Source organism: Egretta garzetta, unplaced genomic scaffold (assembly GCF_000687185.1).
Source record: "Egretta garzetta isolate BGI_Z169 unplaced genomic scaffold, ASM68718v1 scaffold215, whole genome shotgun sequence".
Classification (NCBI taxonomy): Eukaryota; Metazoa; Chordata; class Aves; order Pelecaniformes; family Ardeidae; genus Egretta; species Egretta garzetta.
In genome coordinates, this window is record NW_009259719.1 from 5148216 (window position 1) to 5162372 (window position 14157).

The window sequence follows — 14157 nt, forward strand, 5'->3', positions numbered from 1 at the left end:
TTACAGCGAGCGCGAGCCCCGCCGCCCAGAGCAGCAGGCAGCGCTGCCTGTGAAGGCGGTCGTTACCTCAGCAGGGCTGTCCGCGGAGCCCTCCTCATCCGAGTCCCGCTCTTCAGAGGCTTGAGACAAAATTTCTTCTCCCTAAGTTGAATGCAAAAGACCGGCACTGAGTGTGTGCGAAGCAGCCAAAGCGTGCTGGGATGGGAGGGAAGAAAGTGGCATTTCATTACCATCTTAAATGAACCAGTTTTGAGTAAAAAGCAGGTTTTGTTTCAACTGTCCTGCTTCTACAGTGAAAGATGAAGAAAACGGCCAGAATTGGCTTCTGTTAAAGCCACACACAAGGGAGTGCATGAAGAGGGGTTCAGGTGACCTTCACCTCTTCTCTTCTCTGCCTGCAGTTCTCGCCTCCGAGCAGAGGAAGGATCCCCCTTACCCGTTCATTACAAACAATACAAACTGACCGCGTCAGTGTGACAGCCTCGCTGCAAGGAAGCCCCCAGAGATGCAGGCCCCTAATCCTGAAATAAAACACTCCTTTCCACTGCACTAGACGTGACCATCACATTGAATTTGGCCTTTTAGCTCTACCCACACACAAGGGCAGAGTTACAGCTGTCTGAGCATTGTCCTTTCCCAGGTTTTAATTGCCCCTGGCAGGACAGTGATTCTCACCTGAAGATCCCGATTTTTAAGGATGCCCACCCAGAACGCCTCCTGGCAGTGGTTGAAGGCCAGCATTGCCTTCACTCGGTACACAAACTGCTCCAGTGACTTCTTCAACAAAGGCACATGGTTGGTCAGTCCAATGTCTTGGCGAATCTAAATACAAAACAGTATAAAACATGACTACGATTGACTCTTGCCTAAGCATTCTGGCCATTTAAAAAGCCATTGGTTATACAGGTGGGAGGGATGGGACATGATCCCCACAAAGCTTGCCCAGATTATGTAATTTCTCGGCCAAATTCTTTTACAGTTACAAAATAAAACTCAGATAAGCATTTTGTCTAAGGCAGCAACATGATCCCTTGCAACAATCCACACAGCCATATCCACTCTGGGAAAAAACAGAAGGGGCCTCAGCTTCTCTCATGAACCATAGAGAGGGGCGAGGCACTCCCCTACATAAATCAGATGAATTCTGCTGACCCTTGGGAAATTATTGTGAGAATCTGCTTTTCCTGTGGTCTGTCATCTCAGCAACAGACTGGTGTCACTTGCTCCGTTCTCTAAGAACAATGCACAGCTCTTCACACGCAGATCTCGCACTGCTGCCATCTTGCTCACGGCAGCCACAGCTTGCTTGCACAGGAATGTCTGGAAGCAGCACTGCTGCTGGTGGTGTGCACAACTGATAATGTTTGGGTCAGTCTGACTCGCATACAAGCTATTGCTGGTGAAATAGCAGAGTTATCTACGGAGGTCAGCAACGGGCAATCACACAGTTCCAGCCCAAAGCAAAAAGCAATACGACAAGTGGCCAGACTCCAAAACTACCTGCCTAGGAAGGGAGATAGCTGCTTGCTGATAGCCACAAGCTGCAAACTAATGCTGCAGGGAGTTTCATGTCAGGAAACTGCTGAATTCCCAAGCACAGAGAAGAAAGAATGAGAAAGGTGTTGAATAAGCCACTGCAGTGACAATCTTTTCCTGCTCAGTGTTTGATGCAATTCCTTTACACTAGCTATGTGGAAGGTGTGTGCACTATAGGCTCCAAAGCCAGCTTGTCCAGAACAAAGAAGCACTGGCTTTTGGAGAACTAGGACAGGAGGGAACAGATGGAGTTGCTATAAGCAAACATGAGCTGAGGAAGGGCAGCTATGCCAGGTATTGTGTGAGGTTTAGCTCTGGGTGAGCATCTCTTCTGGCTAGGCTGGGATCTGCAGTACAGAATAGTCGTTGCTAAACCAGAAAACCTGCCAAGAGCCATGAACAATTATTTTGTGCGTACATATTTTCCTCTTTCATGAGAACACTTTGAAAGTTTCTTGCATTAAGATGCTCTCATTAGCTATACTCTGAAATCAGACCAGCTTCATTTCTTGGAAGAGTTCAACATGCCTGGGAAGAGGGACACTGCTTTGCTTCGTGTTCTGCCAACAGGGAATGGGTAACCAAGCACCAACAGCAATCTGTTCTCTAGCCTGTGTAACACCCAGGACCTAGCAATCATCAGCACTAATCAGAACCAAATCAGGGAAAGCCTCACTAATGACACAATCAACAATCACAGTACTCCTTGGGCCTTGGAACCTGGCCAACTGCCTGCAGGCAGTTTGGAGACTCAACAAAGTACCATGGCATTTGCAAAAATCCATCCCCAGAAACTGTCCTTATGTCCAGCATTAGGTATGTGAACAGAAGAGAGGCTCGGTGTGAAAGAGTAAATGGCAAATACTTCAGAAATTATAGGTGAAGCTGATTGCTGTTGTCTGCTGTGTGATGCTCTTTAAAGACACTCGTATTGAGGGAGAGCATCAAACCTTACATAACACCGCATGGGACATAAGTGAGCATCTATTAGTTTTGTAGGAAAGTGACATCAAGACTAGTTTAAGAACTGTTGGTGTCAACTCTTCTTTGATGGAGCATTCATTGCGTACATTTCTTTGCCTAGATACAGCTGCTGCCTTCTCATTCTTGCAAAAATGATTTGGCACAGAGACCTAATCAGATTGCAACAGATACAAGAGCAGTGGTAAAACACAGGTGATCACTCATTGCGGTTATATGCTAACAGGAGCCATAAGACACAGCACTTAAAAATACTATTCAAATGCTAAGACAAACAAGGTACTGCAAGCTGCAATGATGTTATCCTGTTTACAAGGTGAATTGTGACATTAAAGCGGGCATGAGGATTTCACTTTCAAACAAGAGAAGGACTTAGCATCTCCAGGGTTGGTGCAGGCTTCCAACTCTCCCTTATGCTGATAACTGCAATGGCATGCTCTGATCTCCAGCCAGACTTTCATGCTCCTGATGCCAGCTCTGGACTAAATCAGTAGCAAATCTAGCTTGGGGAGCCATGCTAATAGCTGGCTTTCTCCCTTCAACTACTTTGGCAAGGCTCCCTCCTCAGAGAAATGTTCTTGAACCTCTTAGGAGTCTAACAGGAACAAAGCAGCGCACAAAGTTCTTTCTTCCTTCTCCCATGTGATTCTCTCTTGCGACAAGCACTGGCTCTCCACACTGTAAGCAGGGTGCTAATCCTCTCCTTCCTTCCTGCCTCAGGTCTCCTACAAGCAGTCTGCCGGTCTCTCTGTATGTTACCATCTTCCTCCTCTCCCTCTGCCCTCTCCCCTAGTATCAATGTAACAATGCCAAAAAGGCACCTGAAGAGGACTTTGAGTAAGGTTTTCCCCTTGCCCGCCTCCTGCTGATTCTTCTGCCTCACAAGGCTGTTGATCTTTTCCAAAGCTTCTCTCCCATATTATCAATCTGGCATCTATACTTTATGCAGGGTCTCTAAGGTCTTAGCTCATGTCCTCAGAAACACCCTCTTACAACCAACCAAAGATGCCAAGAACCTCTATCCTAAAAAAGTGGGCTAACCTGATCTGACATCCAAGCCAGCCACTTCCAGATCAAATACTTGAACTTTTGGGCCATTAACCAAGGCTGTTTCTCCTCCTCTCAGATTTTTTGCTTATACAGACACTGCTGGAAGCCTGCAAGTAGAACCTGCCTATGCCCTGGAAAAGCAGTGGAGGGGAAATAAAATGTTCTTAGGACAGGAGTTTGTGCTGCAATTAGAACTTATCTTACCTTGGAATGGCCACACATGTGATGAAGTTGCCTGGTACTCAGCTGCAAGGTTTTCAGCAAACTCTGCACGTCATCCTGCAGTAAATAAGTAGACCAGCAAATCATTTGCAAAGGATTTTTCCAGAAGGGAAACAAGAATAATGAAACAGTATTAGTCCTAGCAACCCTTTCAATGGATTATGGGACAGAGATATGATGCACATATGCAGGAAACGTCAGATGGACAGGATTAAGCCATAGGAGACCTGCACTGTGCATCTAAGTCAAGTATCCAGTAGTAAAAGTATGACCACATGCCATAAGGCTAAGCATTTCAAACTGAAACTGATTTTGAATCAGAGTTTGGAATGAATGCATATCAGTGAAAGTGGGGCAATTAAAATCAAGACCACCTTGTCACATCTTGCCTTGAGCACAGCTTTCTGAAAAAGGGCAACCGGAGGAAAAGTATAAAACATACTGCTAGGTCGTGGTATTTGAAATGCATCCAACACAAACTCTGGATATCAGTCCTCTCTGTTGAGCAGATTACGCGGCACTTTCTATTATCCAGTGGCAATGCTAGATATCTGTTTGATAACCTCATTCCTCCAAACATCCACAAGAACAGATCTTACATTTGCAATAGAAAGGAGTTATCTATTAGAGACAAGTTGTGAAGACTAAGCCAAAGAGTGAGTCTCACTGGCAAAGCAGGGGGCACAAGTGAACTGTTCTTGCTTGTCTTACAGTGCAGAAAGGTTGGCCTGTCCATCTGCAGTCACGCATGTTGTCCTGCTCAAAGCTCCAAGAATTATTGCAAAGACACCAGTGTCACTGTCTGCCTGGACTGCGAGCCCTCACCAACCTAACTGCCCATGAGAGCTTCCTACTCTGTGAGTGACACCTTTGTGGTAATAACTTTTGAAGGAGACAGAGATTGAAAGGGCTTCCTTTGCTAACAGCGAAGCTGTCCAACCAGAAGTGATGGCAAATTGGGAAACTGTGATCTGTTTGCTGAGAGAGCGCTGGACGGGCAAGTAAACGGGGCAGAGCACAGCTGGAGACATTAGATACGTTTGTTGTGAAGTGTCACAAGCATCATGCTGACACGCAAGCAGAGGCAGGAATCTCCTAGCGAGCTCAGTCATGCTTCCCAGCTGGTTCCAGACAGTTCTGTCTCCAAAAGGCTTACTCTGTGCTTTTTAAAGCTGTAGTCCAGGAGAGGCATGGCAAGCTTCAGAAATGCTTCTACAAAGAGACGACCGTACTATAAAAGAATGAGAAATATATCAGAAGGCAAATTTAAATTCCTTTTCAAAGAATCACCACAAAGTCAGATAAGATAATGATACATTCTTCTGAGCTGCCCCAGAGACTGTTCTCACTTAGTAAAAGACTATATTCATGCGAGGGCTATATTGGAATGTGCAGGATCAGTAAAGGGTCCCACTTCAATCACTGCAAAGAGAGGCTAGAAGGACAAGGTCTCGTCACTGTATACACCCCTGGTTTTATTCACTGGCAAACTGGGAATAAAACTGAACTAAACACAAAATATTAGAATCACTGTACATATATATGCATGCTAGCCAGAAAAGGGAGAGTTGCAGGGGGACCCACAATCTTTCTGGGCACCAAGGGAGACCTGTCTGCTGTGACATCTCCTCTCATTTGCAGCACCATGGGGAAAGGAGAGAAGGAAAAGAGTCTAACGTCAGTAGAGCCAGTTGCAGTAAGTTTGTTGTGGTCGAGCCATACGATGAGGATTAGTGGGAGACAGTTAGAGGTATAAGAAACAGTATCTGCTTCTTCCAGAGAATTCAGTAACCACTCTGCTCCACTAGAGGCAACGATTCAAGAAAGCTGGTACTTAAACTGCTCTCTTCAGTTGTTTTGAATTCTTGCTTACCTTCAGGCAGATGCTGAGTACAGGCCTGCTGTCAAATACCTGCTTGGGCAAGAGGGAAAAGAGAGAGCCAGATCAGTCTGGGACCCAAGAGACCCAAGTCCAGCTGATGGGCAAGTAACCACATAATGGATGAAGCAAAATTGAGATGTGCAAAATAATGTACTTTGAAGGAAATAATGAAGCTAACAGTGCCAGCTGGCAAGACACCAGGTGTCACTACACAGGTCACACACAGCTGTGGTCCAAGAGCAAACAAAGAAATGGAACAGATGGTCTCAGCTCTCTTGAAGGCTTTCTTCTGGTATACATTTGTGTATATCTTTTTGCCAGTGACCAGTTTGTCACTAATGAATAAACATTTTAACTGCCATAGCACACAGATGTGAGTGAGAGCCGTGAAGGTACCCTGGTGCTGCTATGGATTGCAACACAGAACCAGGTCCAGCTCTACCCTTCATGTTCTCAAAAGGCATCTGGAGCACAGGTAGGGCTCCAGTGGATGCTACTGTGTAGAGGAATCCAGCTCAATCCACCAGAGCTCATAAACTGAACTTGAAAAAGCTGGACTTGCCAATCATCACTTTGGATATGATAAAAGCAAAGAGTAATGATCAACCTAAGCAAGCAGAAAGGTGCAGCTGTACCTATTGCCTTCTGCCCAAAACATCATCACACACAGTGACACTGAATGTACCAACTCCAGAACTGATGGAGGGGAATACTTCATCCAGTGGGGCTGGCCTCTAGAGTTCATCACCACAGGACGACATGAATCATCAGCAGGATTCAAAGGAAGATTGTATGGTACCAGAAGAGCAAGTGAGGCTGAGGGCTATCAGATAAGCACTGAATGCAGGCTACAGACAGGAATCCAAGCCTCCTGTTCAGAGCCTGCCTTCAGCTGAGTACACCAGGAGAACGTTTCCTTCTGTCAGATGTCATTCCAGATCTACCTGAAGGGTTTCTCCCATCTGCCCCCCCTTCCACAGCTGGCAGTGGACTCTGTCAGACACAAAACGCTGTAGTAGGGAATTGGGGTGTTTGTTCTGTCCTTTTTCTGCAATTTCTTACATCATCCTGTCTTTGTGCAGACTGTATTTGTGTGAGAACTATGGTAGTAAGATGTGCAGGCTCTAAGAATTAAGTAGTACTGAAGTGAAAGCTAAATGGAAGCCCTTGCACACAGGTTATGTCTGGCTTTATTTACCACTTGACCACTAGTCAGCCACACTTCACATTTTTCCCTTGTCGTCATGAACCTGGGTACACTGGGCTTTGCTGGGAACCTGAGGGGAAAGCCAGAAAAACAACCAGAACCTCACCTTGACCAAGTTAATGAGGATATGGAAATTCCGCACAGCAATGTTCCACCGCAGCAGCTTCTCCAGCTGCACCTGCATGGGGGATGCAAGGGGACAATAACCCAAGGTGGTGTATTTCCTCTCACCTTGCTGGATGCTCTCTCAGCATTTGCTGTACCCAAAGCATTGTTGTTGTTGTTGAGAACAGAGGAACAAAGCTTCACCACAGGCAGATTTGTCACAGCAAACCCACCTAATGGCAATTCCAGTCTGATCAGTGCCCACATGACTTAAAATGCTGAGAGTTAACACACTTCCTTGCTCTCAGAGCAGCTCTTGGTTGCAAAATAATTTTGTGCTCCCACCCAGGCATACAGACCAACTGCACAGCTTAGTATTTTGCTGATGACTACCTGTTTTCTCATCCAGCTTCTGCTGGATGTACTGGATTTTTGACGTGGTACAAGCCAGAAAAAAAAAATTATGCTACTTATATGTTACCCTGTACGTCAGTTTTGGCTGATGAATGAAACTGCCTGACTGCACTTCCTAGAAAAAGTTCAGAAGTAGATTCCTTTCCAATGTATACACCTTTATTGTACTGTACAGTTTAACTTATGTCTTTTTCCCCCCTCAAACTCCAGTGCATTTTATTTTCCTACCTCACTTGAGTCTAATGGTTTCCCAGCTGGGATGCTCTTCACTGAACTCTCTAGCTGAGCCATCATTACTCTGAAGAAAACTGGGAAAGTCTGTCTGTGGAGAAAGTGAGAGCAAAACTAAAAGCCAGGTCTGAACATCTAGATAGGCTTCCTGTCCCCAGAACAATGTGGAAAACTTGGAGGTTACCCAGCTGAGCATCCGTCTCAATAGGAAATCACAGGAGATTGGCCCTAGGACTTATAAGCATATGTAGCCCAGCCCCATCACCCAGACAGAAGGAGAATCCTGGGAAGTCACTATCAGTTCCCCAGTTTGAACCACACATAGACACCACCCACTGCCTTTTAGTTCAGGGGGTGCGTGGTGAAAGGTTTGCAGCTCTCAGCATAAGATGATTTTGGTAGTTCCAAAGTGCAGGAACTTTGGCCATCCCTGCATAAACCGTGCTTCCAAATTCCTATGCTGGGAGCAGAAACACCCTGAGTATGGTTTTGCACACTGCATAACAGCCTGGGATTACTTGCCTACAGCCACCCCAGGCCTCTGAGGCTGACTTTTGGAGTGCTGTATACAACCACAGTAGCACAGAAAGAGGCAACATACTGGACAACAGACAGCAGTTCATTCTCCAGTTAAAATGGCTCACAAATAATAAACTCAACATTGTGTTAAAGGACAAGGACATTCCACCTTGACATAAAGCTAACCACGCACTGACCTGTTGCATACTGCCAAAAGAATGTTTACAAATGCCCAGAGTGAGCCACAGCAGTATTAACATGCTACCATAATAGACCTCAAAATAAGAAAATTAAATATTAAAAAGCAGAAATTGCTACTGTGCATCTCATGAAATTCAAAATTTCTACTGATATAGTTACCTGCTTAGTGTGGGATACGTAGAAGAACATCCATCTTTGGCAGAGTTGATCAGTTCAGGAACACCAACACTGGAGATTTCCTCTATAGCTTTCAGGATGTTATCTGCATGCTCCAGGTAGACACTAAATCCAAAACCGCCTTAGTTCATCAGTAAATAGTATCCTGTGAATCTGTGATTGTATTTCACCTAATACTCAGTCCTGCTCTCCTTGACTTTAGTGACAGCTGATTTGCTTTCAGTTTAGTGAAAATAAAACCAGACACTTTGGTCCAGATCCACACTTATATGTGTATGTATGCATGCATGCATGTATAGATGTGTTGGGGTATACTGACAACCTATAGTCTAGCAAGCACGAGGTCCAAACACACTTCTATGGCCAATGGCAAACAGAATTCTCCCTGTCACTCGTTGCCGTTCAATGCTGTAGAAACAGTGCTTTAGGCCAAACTGTGTAAGTATGAGGTTTATGAGTGAGAGGGGTCATTCCTCTGCAGCAACAGTAATTATTAGAAAGAGAGTGCCTCAGGATGCTTGAGACAATGGCTTGAGCCTTACCAGAGCAGAGTATGCAGCGCACTGTTGAACTGGCTGCCCTTCTCTCGGTCTCCACTGGGCTTCACCCATGGCTGGCAGAGGAACTGCTTTGCTAGTGAAGCTGTAAAAGATAAGGGATAACTCACTGAAGGAAGAATCCAAGACAATTTCCTTCTCCCATATAAAGGCAGTGTGGCCAAATGGCTTTCTGAAAGATCACAATATCGCTACCCCTCAATATGCCTGAACCTCAGTAAGTCAGAATGCATTTCCCCTAAAAAGCAGTAAGGCCACAAGGACATATATGATGATAACAAAATACAGGCACATCCAGTGTGTTCCTGGTCTGAAATTCCTGTTCACATTAGAACCGTGATCCACCTTTGGCCATTTCTCCCTGACAAATTTATGTTAAGCCTTATTTGTTTGGTAGCTCCTGCAGCGTGCCAACTGTTTGTTTTTAATTAGGCAATATGCAACCCTTAGGGCAGCCATTTCTAGAAATGGAATTCCAACAACAAATGACTTGACTTTTTGGCCGCAGTACTATAATAATAAATGTGAACAGGGAAGTTTAAAGTTTACAGATTTCTTAAATCAAAGCTGCTAAGAAACCTGCTTGTCTCTTGCAGGAATGTTTAAAACCAGGAAATCTTTAGTTAAAATTGGTTATTCCTTGCCACACTTAGCGTGCAGTTCTCCCAATGTGGGACTGTTTAAGATAGTAAGTAAAATAGTCTAAAAGTAAGGAATTTACAATTCTGAGTGGCTATGGGGGTCTGAGAAGGACAAATTCTAGAGGTGTCTTGGTATGACAAAGTATGGCTGAGAGAGGTGATTGTCTGGAGTCTTTATTTCAGTGTGTGACAAAATGGAGACCAACTAGTTCTCTTGTATGTTCCCTGCAAGCACATCTATGCCTTATCTGCTTGAATGCGGTTCCTCTTACAGAATGGGTCCTAATCCATGAGAAGAGCTCTCTTAATTGAAAGCATTTGTTGCATGGGGTTAAGATCATTAGGTTTTCCTCTCTCTGTCCTGAAGTAACAGCTGTATTTGCAGTTCATTTCCATAATTTTTGGAAATGAGCTGTCACAGACATTTGTACTTACATTAGGAAGCCACATGATCACCTCCATAATCAGTGATTAAGATGGTACCAAAATTGAACAGCAGGCTTATTCTTAGGCCTCTGAAAAGCTGTGAGGCTCTGATTTTTAAAAACACCATCTAAGAGAGCTGCATGTGACTGAGGCACAGCAAAACAAATACCAAGGAGGTTCCATTATATTTACTGCTATTCCTTTTATTAACAGCTAGGACTGTTCACCCAATGAGATTACTAGGATATCAAAGGGAAATCTCTCCCTCAAAAGATACACTCCAGAGACAGAACCCAAGATTTACAGGCAAAGGACGGCACAAGAACTAATCTGAGATTAGAGGTTCTTCACACATTACCCATTTTCTCTTTCTTCCAGCCAGCCATTGGTTTCTCAGCGATGGCAATCAGGAGCTGAGTGAGGATGAAAGCACACTGGAAGCTGGGAACACTCTGCTGGAAATTCAGTAGGTAGTGAAAACTCTCACTGGGAATGACAAGAAAGGGAAAAAGTAAAACCAGTGTAGATTGGGTAATCCCCCAGAAGCACATAAATAAAAAAGAGGTATTAGATCATCTCAGATCCAAGGTCTCCCTAGCCCAGTACTTTTTCTCTGGCAGTGCCCTTCTGAAGAAGGGATAGTCAACCATCAGTAAATAAAAATTCAGACACTGAGAAACTCCTCTCAAGCCCCAGTCACCTTAAGTCTAGCAACATCTTTATATACCGCTTTGGCCTAGTGTTCATGTAGGCATTTTAACTATCCAGAACATACTCATTCCTTTTGTGAATCCTACTAATCTCTTCATCTCAAATGAATGAGATCCTAACGCATATTTTATAATCCAGTAGCTCCTTTTCATTAGGTTTGACTGCGCTGCCATTCAATTAAACACAAAGCACTGTTTGAAGCTAGTGGGGTCGCTATGAGAGCTCCCAAACACACATTTACCCATAATGCCCAGACAAAAGAAGAAAAACTGCTTGAAATTCATCTGTTTCAGAGCTTGGGAAATACTGATTCTACCTTATCAGCTCCTCAAGAGGAAGAAACTCTGTCTCTCCTGGCTTTAGCCTGTCTGCAAGCATCTGGAGAGCTGACCTTAGCAAGTCAGTATTTTCATGCTGAGAAAAACCATTCCTGAGGAGAAAAAAAAAATCCAGTTCATCGTCAGACTAGACGGAAGAGGGGTATCACATGCAAAAGCAAATCTGGGCATATTTTTGCAAAATGAAAAATAAAGAAGCTGGATATGCAAGAGCCCTCCAATATGAAAGTTATAAGGGGACACACAAAACTGAAAGGGAATGGAAAATCTTGTGCACACACAATATTAACTTTTCAGTTAGCTTGCAGACCTGGCTTGGTGGGGACAGGTCATTTCACCTAAGTGGAGGCCCATATATACTGAAATAATGCTATGCAGACCTGAAAAAAAGAGGCTGTGTAATGACACTTGCTGTGCCAGTGCAGTGATAGTGGCTGGTCACCTCCTGAACAACAGGTAGGAGCCCAACAGTTTTCCTCCCTGCTGAGATCTTCATTAATTCTTTGAACTACTGGTGTCTGTGAAATCATTCAGTGAGGATATGCATTCTGGAAATGCTTGATTCTGTGAAATGCATCCACATTCTAGATCTATAGACTGAACACATGTATTTGATAATGGTAATGCTCAAGCTCACCTTTAACACACAAGTTAATTAACAATCAGTAATGTAAGAGAGCTTGACTAAATGTATGTAAAAGGAGATGTAGTTTGGTTGTTGGGCTGGGCAGCTCACCCCAATATATATTTGCCTGACCCACAGCAAAACAGAATTATGTTACTCTCTATCCAAACTGAACAGCAAAACTGATCTTGAGCTGCCTGCTGTTACAAAGTGGACGAGGTTCTTTGGTTTACAAGATAGGTAGGCACAGGAACAACCAACATTCATACTGGCTAATGAGAAAATGACAAATCCGGGAATAGGCAGGAGTGGATCAGGGTCCCTGAGGCTCCAGTAGTGGCCAGCGGGAGAGGCAGACCTCAGACCTCATATACTTTTTACACAGTTTTTGAAGTACAACAAAGGTAAAACACTTTCCGCACACAGATCTAAATTAGGGCTCACAAAAAACTTCGATGATGCTATCCTGGATTATATTAGCAGATGCAGAGGTCAAACCCAGGCTGCACAAGCACTGTTGAGTTTGACATTTATGAATCCAGTTTGAATGTATCAGCAGCACGGGCTTTTTGTCAATGAAGTACACATTCATCCTTTCCCATTGGTAAAATAAATTCTTTTGTTGCTCAGGATTCAGGCAGTGACAATTTAGCAAAGGATGAGGGACCAGAACACCACTTATGCTGGTCTTGATCCAAAAGCACATTGAATTCTATACAGTTCAGTGCTTCATCACCTACAGTTTTAGTTCAGCTCAGGATCAGGCAATGAAGTTTGACATAACCATAAAGTGCTTAAAAAAGTCTCCAACCACTGCAGTGTGTTGCTCTGCATGGCTGACAGGCCATTTGCTGGGTACAAACACTTTAAAGAAAAGGAACAAGAAGAGGAAGCAATAAGTGGACTTTGCTCGTTTAGGTGACTACGTACATTTTTGTTTAAACTCACCAAGCAAATAGGGAGCGAAAAGTTAGTAACAGCTGCTGGTAACAAGAGGACATCAGCTGGTGCTCCTGGATATTCACACCTGGTTCATCTCCCATGCCCTGATTTTGTATAACTGCCTTTAATAAAGAACAAATAATTCATTAAACACTATTCCAAGGAAAGATAATGGCACAAGAACCCACTTTCTTAAATTCCATATTAAAAAAACCTAAAAAAACCAAAACAAGTGTCTTTTTCCCACAAACAAAAATAAAAATATCTTTAGAAGTGACAAAACTTGACATTTTTGAGTCAAAATTGGTGCCTACTGACCTGGAAGTAGTTGTGCATGTTCTCCATGTGATTACACAGTGGCTTTAGTAGCTTGACTACACACGCAGCAACTTCCTTGGGGGATCTCTGACACAGGTGGGAAAAGCCAATATCCTTGTAGCCTCTTTCCTGCAGCAAACCCAAAAGATTAAAGTCACTTTACCAGCCTTACTTGAGAAAAACTTTGCATCAAGCACTACCTCAGACTGCTTCTGAGCAGTGCGATTCCTGATGTCATGCACTCTGTCAGCAAGGGTCACAGAGTAAGAAAGCTGGCTTCTGCTGAACAACCAGCACCAACTCAGGCAAGGGGATAACATTCGATGAAAAGAATAAAACTGATGTTACATGTAGCTCTCCTATAGAATCACAGAATCATTTAGGTTGGAAAAGACTTTTAAGATCACAGAGTCCAAGGTTTTACTCAAACTCTAAGAGAAGGCAGTCTCTGCACGTGGGAATTAAGATAGGTAGAAAGACAAGGAGAAAGAGCACTGAATATGGGGGAGTCCATCAGGTTGTAGTTAATTTCTCATAGTTTAATGCAGTGGGCCACACATGTTTACTTTCCTCCTGAAGGCATCAGCCAGGAATGCAAGGAGTCACTGCACTCAGGGTATTCTTCTAGAGACTGCAGAAGAAGCAGTGTGTGGGTGTGGGAGCTATCTGGCCTGCCTAAGCTGAGCTGCTTCTTGAACAGCAGAGCCAGTCTCCTCAGGGATGGCTAGGAAAAGGGTCACTTGAGTTTTGAGGCTACAAGGTTTTCCCTCAGTTATATACCCTTTCCTGACACATGCAGAGAACCAGAAGTCTCTTTTGACAGAGCAAGTGCTGCTCTGACACACAATTGGGCGTCAGACTTCCATTTCACTGTCAGGTGAAAATAAGTCTGAAAAAACATTTCTCTTGGGAAAGGCCTGGAGGCCACCGATGTGCTCTGCCTTGGCCCAGGTCTAGACCCATTGGCTGCTGCGGTACTTGCCTTTGGAAAGGGCACTCTCCTTGTGGAGCCTGGGGTCAGCACATGTTCCAGCTTCCAGCACAGGTCGTCCAGAAGGAAGCAAAGTTCAGCAG

At 44.2% G+C, this 14157-nt stretch overlaps 1 protein-coding gene across 1 annotated transcript in view; it reads right to left on the minus strand.

Annotated features, from left to right (window-relative positions):
• FANCD2 (FA complementation group D2) overlaps positions 1–14157 on the minus strand; it is a 50416-nt gene continuing 36259 nt past the window's right edge. Inside the window, exons 31-44 of the mRNA XM_035894661.1 lie at positions 14066–14157; positions 13084–13212; positions 12772–12887; positions 11177–11290; positions 10508–10635; positions 9068–9167; positions 8508–8630; positions 7626–7719; positions 6985–7056; positions 5663–5701; positions 4946–5020; positions 3772–3846; positions 676–822; positions 1–141 (exon numbers count right to left, since the gene is read on the minus strand). Coding sequence (XP_035750554.1) covers positions 1–141; positions 676–822; positions 3772–3846; positions 4946–5020; positions 5663–5701; positions 6985–7056; positions 7626–7719; positions 8508–8630; positions 9068–9167; positions 10508–10635; positions 11177–11290; positions 12772–12887; positions 13084–13212; positions 14066–14157 — 1445 coding nt within the window. The remainder of the gene's footprint in view (positions 142–675; positions 823–3771; positions 3847–4945; positions 5021–5662; positions 5702–6984; positions 7057–7625; positions 7720–8507; positions 8631–9067; positions 9168–10507; positions 10636–11176; positions 11291–12771; positions 12888–13083; positions 13213–14065) is intronic.